Source organism: Fundulus heteroclitus, chromosome 5 (assembly GCF_011125445.2).
Source record: "Fundulus heteroclitus isolate FHET01 chromosome 5, MU-UCD_Fhet_4.1, whole genome shotgun sequence".
In the NCBI taxonomy this organism is placed as follows: Eukaryota; Metazoa; Chordata; class Actinopteri; order Cyprinodontiformes; family Fundulidae; genus Fundulus; species Fundulus heteroclitus.
Window position 1 is genome coordinate 38,240,951 of NC_046365.1, and position 17,327 is coordinate 38,258,277.

The window sequence follows — 17,327 nt, forward strand, 5'->3', positions numbered from 1 at the left end:
TGGACGTCAGAGCATCATGTTGACCTTCCTCTCCAGCGATATCTCTGGCCTGACCCAATATCTCACTGCATCTATGTTTGGCACCAGCAGCAGTACTGGAAGGACCGGGTTTGATCCTGCTGTGTCGTCACTAGAGTTACTTCAACAATCATTTGCCATTTCACTGGAACTTGTTTTAAATTAGCTGATTCTGAATAATTGTAGTGGATTTTTAATTCAAAATGGAAAAACTTCCAAAGTTTTTGTTATTTTCTCTCCAATATTCTCCCCTTTCCACGCCTAGTGATTGGTCGTACTGCATATAAAGTTGCAGTCAGAGGTTTACATATCTTCGTCATGAACATTATGGTTATATTATTGATGGGCTCTTAAAGATTTGGTTGTGGATTTTCTTTGATTTATCATTGGCATAAAGTATTAATCAAAAATCCAAATACAGCCACTCAAACATTAGGTTAAGTGTCCCTTATAAATCCCTTATAAATCACAGATTGATCAGCTGATTTCTGTTGCTGTCAAGCTTCTGGCATAACTCTAGTTGGATATTAAATCACTCTTTCCAGCAGAATCGCTGGAATTCACTTGATTTTATTGGTTCTGTTCAACAGATTTTTAAAGGACTTAACCAGAAGCAAAACGTTAACCTGCTTTCCAAAAACCTGTTTTGATATGTATTTGGATTCCTTGTCCTGCTGGAAAACCAACCTGTGTCCAAACGTTTGTCTCGAGGATCTGATTTGAAGTGCAGAAACTTTAATGTTCTCCTTTCCAACTTTAGAGAATGCAAACGCTAACCTGACTCTTGCCAACTGTATTTCGCTCCGCCTAGCTTCACTCACATACATCTGGGACCTCTACCATAGAGAGTGATTTCCCCAACCAATTTTATTGTCTGGCCAATCAGGACGCAGGGCTGGAGTTTCATAGATGTGACGTAGTGGAGAAGCGACCGTGATGTGAGACTGTTTTGATTTAGACAATGGCGGCTCGCATCGAGGAAGCAAACGTTAACATTGATGCTGCTATTTCTTCCGTGTTGTCCAACCTACCTAATATTGTTTCATTAAAAGAACATCAGAGAACGACTATATATATATATATATATATATATATATATATATGCAACAGTTTAGAAATAATACTGTCTGATCAGATAGATAGATAGATAGATAGATAGATAGATAGATAGATAGATAGATAGATAGATAGATAGATAGATAGATAGATAGATAGATAGATAGATAGAAATAAAAATGAGGATTGTTAACACGATATTTTCATTTTGCATTGATACAATGGATTGTTGCACTTTCAATCGATATATCGATGTGGATAGATGTATTGTTTCACCCCTAATGTTTACTGTATGCTCTCTAAACCTTCAGATGGCTCAATAAGTTCAGCAGACAGAAAATAACATTAAAACAACAATGCTTAACATCTCACTTTAGCAAAAACTGTAGGCGTGTCTCTCTGATGCATTTTTGGTTAAAACAACTCTGTTCTGTATTCAGAGATGGTACTCGTTCGGTAGTGTGACCAGAATATTACTCATGGGTAGTGGTACTTCTTCATAATATTACTCAAGAAAAGTGCAGTAAAATTACTGCGTTTCATCCCAGCAGAAATTATGAGGATGGTCAGTTTGAAAGCTAATGGAAATGTGAGCTGAGCCCAGCAGCTACTGTGGGTATTGGGTTTGATAGCCGGTCTAATATGGTGAGAGGATCTTAAAAAGCGCCGTAAATCAGACCATCGGTGGGATCTAAATCCATGCCTCGCACGTTTGAAAGGCTGGTGTTTGCACGTGCTTTTCCCAGCGTCGCTCAGGTTTTCATTTTGGGGAGGTTTTTACGTCCGTCTGCGCCACCGTGGGAAGTCTGGCGTCCCGATTATTTCTCGATTTGTCATGGCTCATGCCAGCTTCCAGCTCGCTGTCTGACAGCGTGCACAAAAGGTGCCGGAGCAGGAAGATTCCCCACTCCTACTCTGTTTCTGAACAATGTGGAAGCAGGCAGGGAAGCATGCCATGGTGGTGGCTCTGGCCCACCCACACTGTGGCCTGCTGTCCCTCTCAGTTGTTCGTCCCCCACCGGGGGAACAAAGCCGGCACAGGGAGGAAGGGCTACACGGAGGGAGGATGAGGAATCTGAGCTCAGCTGTCACTCTGCTCCTCACGGTCTGGCGGGAAAGAAGGAGAAAGGAGGGAAAAACTTGATGCATTTTCTACTTGTTATCGTTTAGGTTTTAGAGGGTAGGACTTTAAAGCTTTTCAGGGTTTTTTTATATGTAGCTCCCTTAAGCTTTCTAAAGTCTTTCAGTATGTAGTAAAAGTTCTTCTTTTGGCCACATTTTCAGTCCAGTGTTCGATCCTTCAAATCCTTAACTCTGACCTATTAACTCTGCTGCTTGAAAAACATTAGTAGACCTTTTGGTACCTTATTTCATCAACAATTGATACTGGCAGACCTAGAATTGGGATTTTTATTAACAGTCCATACCAACCACACCAACAAAATGATCCCAAAAGAGCCACAGTTGTTTTTTTTAATCATATTTTATTCCATTGCAACACATAGTTCAGTATATTTTACTGGTATTGTGAATAATAAACCCACAGAAAGTGGTGAATAATTGGGGCATGTCCGTACCAGCTTTGGACATCTACAGACAAATTTTTCCTCTATTTGAGGATTTGAGTTTGAGGTTATATGGATAGGAGTTTTCGTCTCCACTGTCGCTACATGCATGCTTCGTTATGAGGGATTGCTGAAAAAACATTGACAATGCAGACGACTGTCCACTGTGGCTACACAGTGAAGTGTTTTGGAGTGCAAGAAGTTCTGAAGACCTTCTTTGACTCTGTGGTGGCACCAGCCGTCTTCTACGGTGTCTGTTGGAGCAGCAGCCGATCTTTAGGTGTGAAGAAACGGCTGGATAAACTCATTAAGAGGGCCAGCTTTGTCCTGGGATGCCCTCTGGACCCAGTGCAGGTGGTGGGAGACAGAAGATAGAATGGCTGTTGAGCACCTGCTCTTTTGCTACACGGCGCCATAACCAGAAAAAAGAGAAGTCCAATAAAGCAACTGCACGTTCAGAAACAAACCCCAAGAAACCGCAACCGCCGACTCATGAAAGTTACCACCGACTTTAGATTATCAGCCCAAAGTCGCTGATAATAAGCGGACTAAATGCATCACTGAAGCTCACATGAACTGCCCTCATGGATCGTAAGAAGTTTTAAAGCCGCTGAGAAAAAGCCACATAAACGTCGCCTACCTGCACAGATGCTGCAGTCGCTGGTTTCAGGTGTGGACGTTCAGGTGTTGGCTCCTTACCACCGAGGAAATGTAGAGACCACATTTAGGTGTCTTCGGTTAGATTCCACAGTAAAGTCCCCCCGGTTACAAGCTCGTATCCAACACTGACGTTTCTCTCCAATCCTTCGGGTTTTTTGGAAAATCACTGAAACAAAACTCCCTTCACATGATCACGATCATCATATCAAGAGTCACTCCGGCAGATACCAACGTAGCAGCCGTGTTTTGTTGCTGCCATATTATTGTCTGTTGAGGAGATATTCAGGACAGATCTGTTCACTATTTGACTTAAACAAGTAAACTATTCAAGCTTTACCGCTCTGCTTGTACGACCACAAGATGGCTGCGACGCATGCGTCTACATTTAGAAATTTGCCGTCATTTGAGGAATGCCCTATTGCATATTATATTATCATGTGTTCTGTAAACAGGCTGGAGTTTTCCACTGTTAAATTTGAATATTTAATTTTATTTTTAGCATGAAATATCAATAATCGTGCAATACTTACTATGGTCCTTACTGTTTTATCTTCTATTCATGGCGTTTCTTCAGAACTAACTTTAGATTAGACTAGTTTGGTCTTTTTTCTTCTTCTTTTTCATTGCTGGTAGTTGTGTGTAACTGTCTGTCTTTGCCGCTGTCACACTCGAATTTCCCCCATTGTGGCACAATAAAGGAATTGTTATCCTACACGCTCTTTCAGGAGGAGTGAATGCTGCTTGTCAAGACTTGATGCAACCTGTTGGGTTTCCTTAGAGAGGAAACTTTCTGACAAATCTGGAGGATTTGATTGAATTTGACTTTGTAAAATGCCTTTAAATGACCTGTGTTGTCAATTGGTGCTATATAAATAAAACTGAATTGAATTGAATCACTACATAGTGACTTCTACTTAATTCATCAACCTATCGATCAATAGCAAGAAATAAGAACAGACAATTGGTTTACATTTGATCTGAGAATTATCTTGCATTGCTGTGTTTTTAAGCACATTCAAAGAAGGTCTTTAACTCTGACACAGGCCCTGGTTTTTATTGGATGCGTTTGAACCACTATATATCAGAATCAGAATCAGACAAACTTTAATAATCCCAGAGGGAAATTACTTATATAGTCATATTCAGTAAATTAGAGTATGCTTTCAATTCAATTCTATATAAATAAAATGAAATTCAAGGGAATTGAATGTATCATCTGGCTCCCAAACATGTTTTTGCCAAATGTCTCACATATTTCCACATGTTTGCTGTGTTTCCTACATGGTTTTCTTTCAACACAGGCTTTGCTGCAGCTGTCTTTCCATACTGAGGCTCAGTGGGTAGAGCAGTCATTTTACAGTCTGATTAGGAGAATGATATTTTGGTTTAAAGCACATTGAATTGAATGACCAGGAAAGAGCCATATCAACTCTGTCTATTTACCATAAAGTTCAGATTTGTATAATACAAGATTAATAGTTGTTCTGTCAAACAAATTTTCACTCCAGAGGGGTAGATCTCCTGCAGATCTTCTCGCGTTACCACGGCCCTCCTTGTTGCTTCTCCGATTCAGGCTCCGGTGCTGTTTGTTCACAATTTTACTCACAGATGACCTCAAAAACTTAATCTCCAAACTAACCCAAACTCTAATTGACTCATCAGCAAAGAAAGTAAACCCATGGGGCTGTAAAGGGGTAAAGATCTGGGATACAATGCCAGGTAAGGACGATCTTAGATTTATGTTAAATATATTGTAAAAAGGATTAAATTAAATTAAATCGTTTTACTGAAATCCCAGCCTAAAGAGAGCCAGAGATCTTTCAGAAACCGCCACTCTCACCTGTCAGGTGCAGGTAGATGTTTAACAATCCAACAAGGGTCCGCTTCTACAATGACACCAACTGTAATGGAGGCCAATAACCTGTCATGGTCGAGAGTGAAAATTGGGGTGGATCTGAGAAGAAAACAACCAGAATTCAATTCAATACAATTCAATTTTATTTATATAGTGCCAATTCATGAAACATGGAAGAGTCGTCTGCATCGTCAATGGCTTTGCTGCAATCCCTCATACTGAGCAAGCATGAAGCGACAGTGGAAAGAAAAACCACCCATTAGCGGGAAGGAAAAACCTCCAGCAGTCATCTCCAAATAAAACACTGACAGACCTCCAGAAAGTAAGGAAAACTATCCATTAAGATCACATAAAGAATGAAACAAGGTGTGTCTTTGGAATAAAGTACACAAGAAATTAGCGATGACTTTAAACTTGGTCATTTCCGTACATCATGAGTTGGAAGTGACGTCTGCGCAGTAAAGTGTTTAACTTCATAAAAATTCCCTGTAGTATCATGCTGCCGATTCATAAAAACTCCTTTGTTTTATTTCCCCCTACTTAAAGCTGAAAGCGAAACCTTCATGATCACTTGACGCCAAACCGGAAGCAGCTTTTTGTCTTCGCCATGTTCGTCCAGTAATCCCCGATGATAGCCGCTGGCAAAGCTTCAAACGGGGTCAGCAGTCGGCTCTCTGAAGCTCGGCACGGAAACAATCAGATAGCTGGAGCTCCTCAAAGACTCTCTGTTTGTCTCTCTGTTCGGTTAGTGCCTGATGCTGGAATGCAGGTGCTCATTCCCTGATGAGGATGTTTTTATAATTATTACAAGTCAAAGGTGCATCACCAGATAACAGAGAAAATGTCCTCGTGTCATACATCACACCTTCATAATACTAATAAGTGCGTTTGTTTCATTCTTCCAATTGGAGACGAAACAAATCTAAAGCACGGAGCTTAATTAATGTGTTTTTTCTCAATAGGATCCCCCACTATTAACAAATTAATAGTTGAAATTACACATTCAATTCAATTCAATTCAATTTTATTTATATAGCGCCAAATCATGAAACATGTCATCTCAAGGCACTTTACAAAGTCAAGTTCAATCATATTATACAGATTGGGTCAGATTATACAGATTGGTCAAAAATGTCCTATATAAGGAAACCAGTTGATTGCATCAAAGTCCCGACAAGCAGCATTCACTCCTGGGGAAGAGTCATCTGCATTGTACATGGCTTTGCTGCAATCCCTCATACTGAGCAAGCATGAAGCGACAGTGGGAAGAAAAACCACCCATTAACGGGAAGGAAAAACCTCCGGCAGAACCGGGCTCAGTATGAACGGTCATCTGCCTCGACCGACTGGGAGTTGGAGAAGACAGAGCAGAGACACAACAAGAGAGACAAAAAAGCACAGAAGCACACATTGATCTAGTAATCTGTTCTACATTAGATGGTAGTAGCGGGTGAGCCGTCTTCTCTGGATGATGTCACAGTTAACAGAACGCCAGACCAGGTGTACCTACCATGAAGAAAAAGAGAGAGAGCAAAAGTTAAAAGCTGAAATGACGACAGTCATTTCAATGTAATACAATGCAAAACTGGAGAACAGTAGACTGAAGAACAGTAGAAATCAGTAGAGTGAGAAAATTAGACCCTGATGTCCTCCAGCAGCCTAGGCCTATCACAGCACAACTATAGAGATAGCTCAGGGTATGAGCCACTCTAACTATAAGCTTTGTCAAAAAGGAAAGTTTTAACATTAGTCTTAAAAATAGATAGGGTGTCTGACTCACGGACCAAAACTGGGAGTTGGTTCCACAGGAGAGGAGCCTGATAGCTAAAGGATCTGCCTCCCATTCTACTTTTAGAGACTCTAGGAACCACCAGCAGACCTGCAGTCTGAGAGCGAAGTGCTCTGTTAGGAACATACGGGGTAATCAGAGCTCTGATATATGATGGAGCTTGATTATTAAGGGCTTTATACGTTAGAAGGAGAATTTTAAATTCTATTCTTGATTTAACAGGAAGCCAATGAAGGGAAGCTAAAACAGGAGAAATATGATCCCTCTTGTTGATTTTCATCAGAACTCTTGCCGCAGCATTTTGAATCAGCTGAAGACTTCGAACTGCATTTTGTGGACTTCCTGATAGTAAAGAATTACAATAGTCCAGCCTTGAAGTAACAAATGTATGGACTAGTTTTTCAGCATCACTCCTGGACAGAATGTTTCTAATTTTGGCGATATTCCGGAGGTGAAAAAAGGAAACTCTGGAAACCTGTTTAATATGAGATTTAAATGACATGTCTTGGTCGAAAACAACACCAAGATTTTTAACTTTATTACCAGAGGCCAAGTTAATGCCATCCAGATTAAGGGATTGATTAAGAACTTTATTTTTTGAAGACTCTGGCCCAAAGATTACAACTTCTGTCTTGTCAGAATTTAAATGCAGGAAATTTAAAGTCATCCAGTTTTTGATGTCATCAAGACATGACTGCAGTCGAAGTAACTGATTGGATTCATCAGGATTTATGGATAAATATAGCTGAGTGTCATCAGCATAACAGTGGAAATTAATCCCATGCTGTCTGATAATTTTGCCAATCGGAAGCATATATATAGTAAATAGAATTGGTCCAAGGACTGAACCCTGTGGTACTCCACAAGTGACCCTAGAGTTTGAGGAAGATTTATTATTAACATGAACAAACTGGAATCTGTCCAACAGATAAGATTTAAACCAGCCTAATGCTTTTCCCTTAATCCCTACAGTATGCTCAAGTCTTTGTAGGAGAATATTGTGATCAACTGTATCAAATGCAGCACTGAGATCTAACAGGACAAGTATAGACACAAGTCCATTATCTGAGGCCATGAGAATATCATTGGTGACCTTCACCAGAGCTGTTTCAGTGCTATGATGAGCTCTGAAGCCTGACTGAAACTCCTCAAGTAGGTCATTACTTTGTAAATGTTCACATAGTTGATTAGCAACTACTTTCTCAAGAATTTTAGATAAGAAAAGAAGATTAGATATAGGTCTGTAATGTACTAACTCATCTTGATCAAGAGATGGTTTCTTAAGTAAAGGTTTAATAACAGCTACTTTAAAAGCCTGTGGTACATATCCATTTACCAAGGATAGATTAATCATGTCTAAAATAGGACCACTGATCAGAGGGAATACCTCCTTAAACAACTTGGTTGGGATTGGGTCTAACATACAGGTAGAAGGTTTAGATGAAGCTAAAATTTTAGATAGCTCAGAAAGCTCTACTGCTTTTAAACAGTTCAGACACTGCGCAGGTTCTAAGGATTCCTCCAATGCTGCCTCACTTACTGAGGATGAGGTAATCATGTTTGGGAGGATGCCAATTATTTTATTTTTAATGGAATCAATTTTATTTATGAAGAATCCCATAAAATCATTACTGCTAAGAGCTAAGGGAATGGATGGATCAACAGAGCTGTGGCTCTGGGTAAGTTTGGCAACTGTACTGAAGAGAAATCTAGGATTATTCTTATTCTCCTCAATTAATGATGAAAAATATGCTGCTCTAACTCTGCGAAGGGTCTTGTTATACAACAATAGACTGTTCTTCCAGATTAAGTAGGATTCCTCTTGGTGTGTAGAGCGCCATTTTCTCTCCAATTTCCTAACATTGTGCTTTAAGGAACGCAGCTCTGAATTAAACCAAGGAGCCAGCTTCCTGTGAATAATCACCTTCTTTTTCAAGGGAGCTACATTGTCTAATGCAGAACGCAATGACGAAGTCATACCGTTTACAAAGACATCTATTTGTGAATTGGAAGAAACAACATTGCTGCCATCTACAGGGCATTTCTGCAATACGGAGGATATTAAAAAGGGGACAGACTCTTTAAGTTTTGATACAGCATTATCCGATAAAGATCTACTATAATGGAACCCTCTTTTGGAGGTGGAGAACTCAGTTAGATTAAACTCAAATGTTATTAAAAAATGATCAGATAGGACAGGGTTGTGAGGAAATACTGTTAATTCTTCACAATCAATGCCATATGTCAGCACAAGGTCTAAAGTATGGAGCCAAGAGTGCGTCGGTTTATGCACATTTTGAGCAAAACCAATTGAATCTAGGATAGTTTTAAAGGCTACACTAAGGTTATCACATTCTGTGTCAACATGGATGTTAATACGTTGATGCATATGTGATATAATAATAATAATAATAATAATAATAATAATAATAATAATAATAATACAAACAATAACAATACAAACAAAGAAATAGAGGTAAAATAACTGACAGAAAAATCTGATGGCATACCAGCGATTTTGTGGATATTCTCCAGCTGAATACGACCAATTCTACGTCAACAGAAAAGTAACATTTCTTACTATCATCTTTTGGATTGGTTTAACTGCTCTGAATTTTTTTTTTTTTTTTACTTATAATGAGTTTCTAATTTAAATTTCTAATTTCATACAGCATCTTATTAACTAATAACCATGATAAATCAAATATATAGTGAGTGACCTCTTTGGAATGACTGGATCTGGTCATGCTTCTTTCTGCATGTCTGCTGTTCTGCATCTATTGTTACTCTGGCTGGTTTAGAGTTGAAATGTGAGTTTGAGGAAATGCCCCCCCCCCTCCTTCCTCCCAGCCCCCTCTTCTCATTCCCTCCAGTCACATAGCATAAAAGCTGTGGCCTCTTTCTTTGTCACTGAAGCAAAACTGAACTCAGTGTTGGTTTATTGTGAGGCTTCCCTGCATTGCTCATTTTTCTTCACTTTTATTTTTATTTTATTTTTTAACAGGTCTAATTTTAGGTTCACTTCATGATTTCTGACACTTGTATCACGCAACGTGAAGCTTTCCAGCTTTCTCAGCATGTTGCCAAACAGCTTCCCCCTCTCCCTCTTTTGGATCTTGAACAGATTTAGGTCAGTAGGCGCGCTGTCGGAGCGACTCTCAGTGAAAAACTCCTTTTCAAACCGCCTTGATCAGAACTGGGAGAAGAATCTGCTAAGTCTGACCCTTTTGCCGTCACATGTCACGGGCCACCACACCAGGCTCATCTTACTGCAGGATCAGCTCTTAAGGAACTGCTGTTTGAGTAAAAATTCCAATTACACAGGAGAAACCTGTGATCTTAAGTATTCCTAAAGTATGCAACTCTGAGGCAATGAACTAAACTGATCTGACAGTTAGAGGGATTATTCGAGTCATGAGATAGTGTGGATTAAGGAGTAGTTTGAAGGTTGTGGATCAGAGCTTTTCGATATTACTTGTGGAGCGATATTTGTTTTGCATAAAGAAACGGGTGGACGCGGAACCAAACTGGTAAAGTTACCTGTAAAACAATCCACCTGACTTTTTAAAGCCAGCAACACGTTTCTGGCATATTTCTGACTGGATATTTGACTTTTTTCCTTGCAGAGTTCATTTTGGATCTGGATTTCAAGCGCTGGTCACACAATTCTAGTAGAGTGAATGTCAGGAATCAGGGAAGGCGGTTCGGATCTATTCCCAAATCCGTTTTCATTGTCCTATGGTGGCAGACGGGTGCAATTGTGCAGCAAAACAGCTAAACACAGACAGCCAAATGCACCGTAGACACATGAATGATTGCAAATTCCAAAAACAGAACAAATGCATCAGAGAAACACTGCGGAAGAAAACTGAAAATGGAGGCAGAATTAAAAAAAATGCTGCAAGTACCAAAAACAACACCAAGTAAAAAAAAAAAAAGAAGAGATATTGCATACTCATTCTAAATAAACCCGAAGTGAGCCAGACCACTAGGGGGAGCAGTAAAGACAAGCATGCTGATGTTACCTTCGTAAATATGCTGATGTTCTATAATATTGTAAAAGGTTACGGCCACGTGTTGTAAAAAGACATGAATGAAAACGTGCGTTTTCTTTCTGGCATCACCATAATGTCGTTACTGAGGGCCTGGTAGGGCTGGACGATATAGAATAAAAGCATATCCATAAAATAGAAATCATATTGATCGATATCGATCATTATCAACAAAAATAAAAATATAGATTTTAAGTGCAGACCTGCCCATTTTTGCTGTTGCTTAATGACCTAATTTTAAACAAATGGATTCAAACACAACCCTTTATCCAACCAACTTTTTAGGAAAACTGTAAGTGTTAAAAAAGAAAAAAAGAACACGTGCTTTCTGAACTCTCTGAAGGCTGATGGAGCTTTCCTGGGTTTGTGATTGGTTGAGAGGATGTAATGACTGTAGTGTGAACCCACACGATAGGCTAGACTGCACTGTTGTTTTTATTGAACTTTTTATTGACCCCTGTTTTTGATATTGAACCATACGTCTATCAATCTATATATATCATTATTGAATTATCGTCCACCCCTAGGGCCTGGTATAATTTTAATGTGATGGTTGACTGCCCCTAGTGGTCTGGTGTGCTTCTGCTTTCAGGGGGAGTTTGTTGCTATTTTAAAATTTGCTGTCGTGTTTGGTAGTTTGGCAGCATTTTTCTCTTTCAGCGCGTTTGGACATTTGTGGCACGTTCAGTGGTTTTGTAGGCATTTGCACCTGTCGGCCACCATTTCGTCATGTGAAAACGCCCAAGTCTGTCCGAGTTTCAACTGTCTAACTGTTGATATTAGACAAGGTTTTTAACTGGCTTCTGTCACATATACTACATATGTCATAGCTCAAGAGAATGAATGCAAATTCAACAATAAAAAAAACCTGAGAGGATGTGTTGGAGGTTACCAATCTGGCCTTAAAAACCATCAGAAAAACTGTCCGCTCCAGTTGAATCCAGTTAAAATTTTAACAGAGTTGGACTTTAGTTTTTAAAAACAATCTGTGACCTCTGCTATAAATGGTCTACGTCAAAGATTCTTACTGTTTGGCAAACACATTAGTTATAAACATACAGAGACAGAGAGATTACACAGCTGCTTCATTTATACAGGGAGTGTGGAGGCGGTTTGGATGGATTACGCTGCGTTCAGTTTGTCTTGGAACCTCAATCTGGGAATAAAGTCAAACCTTAATGCAGTAGGTTGCAGCTGCAAGCTGAATAATCACTGGGGTTTGCTCATTATGTTTGATTAATGAGCAAGGATGGCAGCTATTAGCCATAGAAGCTAAAAACAATATATATTCCTCTCCGTTTCATGCACTCAAGAACTAAAGGAACACGGTCACACACAGATATACTGCAGGCATATGTGGGCCACTGTGGCTCAGTCATGCTGTAAGCAGAAGGCTGTGGGCTTCATTCCAGCATCCATTTATCACATGTTGATGTGCCCCTGGGCAAGGCATGTAACCCCAAGTTACCCACTGATCTGCATATCCGCGTATGAACGTCTGCCAATGGGTGAATGTGGCTGCAGTGCAAAAAGCTTTAGGTGCTATATAAATTCAGAAAGAGCCAACCGAGTCTTCTTCACTCAGTAACAACTTCCACACCTGTTAGCATGACCTGTTTCCCACTCGCTAATCACCGGTCAGAGCGAGTCAGAGCTGAGATGATACCGTCAGCTGATTTCTGATGGGCAGTAACTGATGCGCGCTGAGTGACGCTGACATTTTGATGACAGACAGCAGAAGGATCGTTGCTGCTTGTTTCACTGCAAAAACGTAACAAAAAATAAGCAACATATTCTTGTAACGAGTGTATTTCTCCTTGATTTGAGCAGCTAAATAAGATGATCTGCTAATGAAATAAATGGAATAAGATTTTTGCACTTAAAACAGGAACAGCTCATCTTCAGCATCTTATTCTCACGTGCAATATATCTAATTATCTTATATTAGGGGTCAAAATACTCCATATTCCATTGGCAGATAGTCTTATTTACCTAATCAAGGACAAATACACTGATTTTAAGAAAATGTTACTTATTTTTTAGATCCGTTTTTGTAGTGTTCTCAGAATCACAAATTAATTTCAACAGCTTTGATGCTCTGTCACCACAGCAGAACGACTAATTTTTTTCTTTCATTTACCTCAGAGTTAACTGCTGCTCTTCAGAAGTGTATAATAAGTTCACGGATACAACTGATCTAATTAAACTATTAAAATGCACTTTGGAAAACATACACATATTGCAGAAGTTCTTGAGCCGGATTTAAGATCAGTTTCAGGAAACCTCGGCATTAACTTATCGTGTTTCCCCGCTGAAATGAAACAGACTCTTTGATATCTGTTATCTCTGAGCTCTCTGCGGATTGCAGTTTACGCGCTTCACCGACTCGCATTGAGAACAAAGTAGATTGTGGCACAGTAGAAAGGAGCTTTGAATTGAGGCCCTTTCATCCCTCTGCAGGTGGAAACAAACTCAAGCCGCAGCCGTTCCGTCTTAACTGGGCCTGGATCTCTCTGGAGCGGGAATACTACTTAGTGGATGAAGATGCCAAATTCCTGGAGGTGACGCTGAAACGCAGAGGCTACCTGGGTGAAACCTCTTTTGTCAGTAAGTACTGACTCTTGGTGTACTTTAAAGTTTCTTTTTTAAATGTTTTTTTAATTTATTTTATTTTTTTGCATTTTACTGTGAAAAACATTGTGAATGCTGTCTGAGAAACGTGCTAGGTAAAATTTTTACTTTTTTACTTGCTGTGGTAATTCAACTGTGTGAAAATTGTTTGGTTTCTCTGTTGTTCTCATACAGTTAAATGTTCAGTTTATTTCAGTTTATTCATACAGTAACAATTCACAGCAAATGTCCCTTTAAAAGGAGAAACAGATCCAATTCATATTCAGAAATATACAATCAAATCAATCTAATCCTTTAGAAAGATTCACTTTCAGTCATTATATTAGAGGTCAGCGATGAAAGCGGAAACATTTTTTAGACGTCTTATTTGACATATGTTTTATCAAAGTTGGGGAAATTAACATACTATAAATAACATATAGACTATGAAAAGTGGAAAAAAGACTAATTAAAAAATTGTGAATAATGTAATAAAAAATCTATTTCTAATAAAGAATTGATTAGAGCAACCCTACCTTTATTCCTGCTTAAAATAGCTAAAACCACTTAGGATCATTAAAACATTATTACCCAACATTTTGAATGACCTTTGGCCTGCTAAAACATTTAATATATTGCTCCTGACTGTTGAAGTAAGAGTAAACACCATTCTGATATCCAAATAACTAGATCTTTAGAATAAGGACTGTAGCGGCTTATGAGTCGGGTAAAGGGTTTCAAAATGCTTCAAAACCAGCCAGTGCTCCCTTAAAATAGTGGAGGACAATCAACACAACTTCTAAGCCTCTCAGGTCTGGTTGTCTTACCAAGTTCACCCTGAAAACAAACAAGATGCTGAAAGAAGTCTCCAAAAACGCTTAAACCCTACTGCTGACATGAAGCTGGTTGCCTCTGAGATAAGCTTGGGAAAGCTCTCCTAGTGAAAGGCTCCTGCATCTGAAATGCACAAATGAACTTTGCTGTAGCTTGTAGCGTTAAAGAGTAGAAAATACACACCAAAATGTGTATTCTAGGCTAGGCAAGTTTATTTATATTGCACTTTACGCTCACAAGACAATTCAAAGTGCCGTAAGTAAAGAAACCTTACCATTCAGTTCAGTTCAATTCAGTTTCCTCTCTACGGAATTCACTCCTCCTGAAAGAGCGTAGAGCCACAGTGGACAGTCGTCTGCATTGTTGATGGCTTTGCAGCAATCCCTCATACTGAGCATGCATGAAGCGACAGTGGAGAGGAAAACTCCCCTTTAACAGGGAGGAGAACCTCCAGCAGAACCAGAACCAGGCTCAGTGTGAATCTGCCATGACTCACTGGGGGGTACGTCTCTAAGGCCACTGCCCACTTTGAGCTGTGAGATGTTTGAGAGGTTCCCTGCATGTACAACCCACCTCAAGTCACCCTCCAGCATCTCCACAAGATGCTGTCACACCTAAGTCTGGTCTTCACGTTTTTCCTCTTTCCATACCTCACCTGAGAGTTAAACTGGTGCTATTCCTTTCTGTTATGATGTCAAGCACCCCATAATAACCTTACAGAGATATACAGAAGATTATGACCCCTGTTCAAAATAAAATTACTTTGAGCGACATTCTGGTGGTAGATAATAGGTGAAAGAGGCTTAGAAGGCATTTTCTTTACAGTTGACTGTAAGTAGTGGAAAATGACTTTACATATAGGGCCTGTGAAGGGGATATGAAACAAGCCTAGAGGAGGAAAATGGGTTTTATGTTCTTTTTCCTGTACTTCCATTGATTCTGGTTCTTTTAATCCTCATTTGGACCAGTTGGCTGAGGCACAAAGCATGGTGGTGGGAGAAAATATTAACCAGAGTTGTGTAAGATAGATTTTATTAGATAGATAGATAGATAGATAGATAGATAGATAGATAGATAGATAGATAGATAGATAGATAGATAGATAGATAGATAGATAGATAGATAGATAGATAGATAGATAGATAGATAGATAGATAGATAGATAGATAGATAGATAGATAGATAGATAGATAGATAGATAGATAGATAGATAGATAGATAGATAGATAGATAGATAGATAGATAGATAGATAGATTTTATTACAGACTCAAGGTCCAAATTACAAAAACGAATAAAAGAATAAAAAGTACAATAAAAAAAGATTCCTAGCCGTTCAAAAGGCAAGCATACCAATGTCTCCAGATTATAGATGAGTATTTTACTGCACTATAGTAAAATTGGGAAATACTCTATTTTTGTCCTCCTTAGTGCAGTAAATCAAGATGATACTTTTTGATGGGTTGAATTTGACATCAAGTAATTCGCCATATGCTGAACAGACATTAAGCATCTTCTGAAGACCAGCTGAACTTGCACTAAAAACCACTAGGTCATCAGCATACATAAAATGATTAATAATAGTATCACCAACCATGTAGCCAGTTCTACACAAGTTTAGCTGCTGAGAGACGTCATTCATATAGAAATTCAATTGTAACTTTTAGCTTCCTTGCAGAAAACTAGAAGCAGATTAATAAACATTAATTTTAATCAGTAGTTGGGTATGAGAAAATGAAAACTGCAAATGTATAAAGTGGCAAAAAGGCAAAGTGACCAGACCTAACTGAGAGCAGGTAAGATGTTTCCATCAGCAAACCTCATCTGACTGGACCCTGCATGTGGATGATAAAAACTTATAGAAGGAAATCCTGCAAGGATCTTGTGGTGGTAAAACCTCCTCCCTATCCGCTCTGTCTCAGTTTGGGTTGCATTGATTTATTCGTATAAAGGATTCTGAGTGCCTAAATCTGTTTCCTACAGTTCAGCGGATTCCTCTATCTTTTAGGTATCGGAACCAAGGATGGCACCGCTGAGAAGGACAAGGACTTCCGTGGCAAAGCCCAGAAGCAGGTCCAGTTCAACCCCGGCCAGACGACAGCGACCTGGAGGGTGAAGATCTTCACCGACAAGGAGTTTGAGACCTCCGAGAACTTTGAGATTCAGCTGTCCGACCCGGTCATGGCGGTGCTGGAGTACCCTGATACTGCAACAGTGGAGATTATAGATCCTGGAGATGGTAGAAATCTGACATGTTGAAGACAGTTTTACTTGTTTTTTTATGTATACCTTTGTTAATTGGTTTTTGCCGTTTTCTTTTTCCCAAACAGAATCGAAGGTGTTTATTCCACAAGCTGAATTCAAGATAGAGGAGGATATCGGGGAGCTGCTGGTGCCGGTCAGGCGTTCAGGAGATGCCAGCCAGGAACTCATGGTGGTTTGTTTCACCCAGCAAGGTGAGATAAACCTGTTTGCAAACTGTTTGTGGACTTTATTTACTGCTTTGCCGCTTTTAAAGACTTTCAATTATCTGATCCTTAAAGTACATCCAGCTGGGAAAAAAAGTTTATTGCTCCACAGGCACGGCCACCGGCACCATACCAGCCGCTGTCCTCTCCTACTCTGACTACATCACCCGTCCTGAGGACCACACCAGCGTGCTGCGCTTCGACAAGGACGAGAGAGAAAAGGTGTGCCGCATCATCGTTATCGACGACTCCCTGTACGAGGAAGAGGAGAGCTTCAACGTCAGCCTCAGTATGCCGATGGGCGGCCAGCTGGGAACAAGTTTCCCATCCGCTAAAGTCACAATTTTAGCCGACATCGATGATGGTGAGTGGAGGATCTCTTCTGCACCCATTAAGTTTTAAAACTGTTTTTCAGTTCTTCT

The 17,327-nt window shown here is 39.6% G+C and overlaps 1 protein-coding gene across 1 annotated transcript in view; it reads left to right on the forward strand.

The window, feature by feature from the left end:
* The window catches only part of frem3 (Fras1 related extracellular matrix 3), a 58,295-nt gene that overhangs the window by 15,308 nt on the left and 25,660 nt on the right, over positions 1-17,327 (forward strand). Inside the window, exons 3-6 of the mRNA XM_036137542.1 lie at positions 13,456-13,602; positions 16,446-16,676; positions 16,768-16,893; positions 17,018-17,269. Coding sequence (XP_035993435.1) covers positions 13,456-13,602; positions 16,446-16,676; positions 16,768-16,893; positions 17,018-17,269 — 756 coding nt within the window. The remainder of the gene's footprint in view (positions 1-13,455; positions 13,603-16,445; positions 16,677-16,767; positions 16,894-17,017; positions 17,270-17,327) is intronic.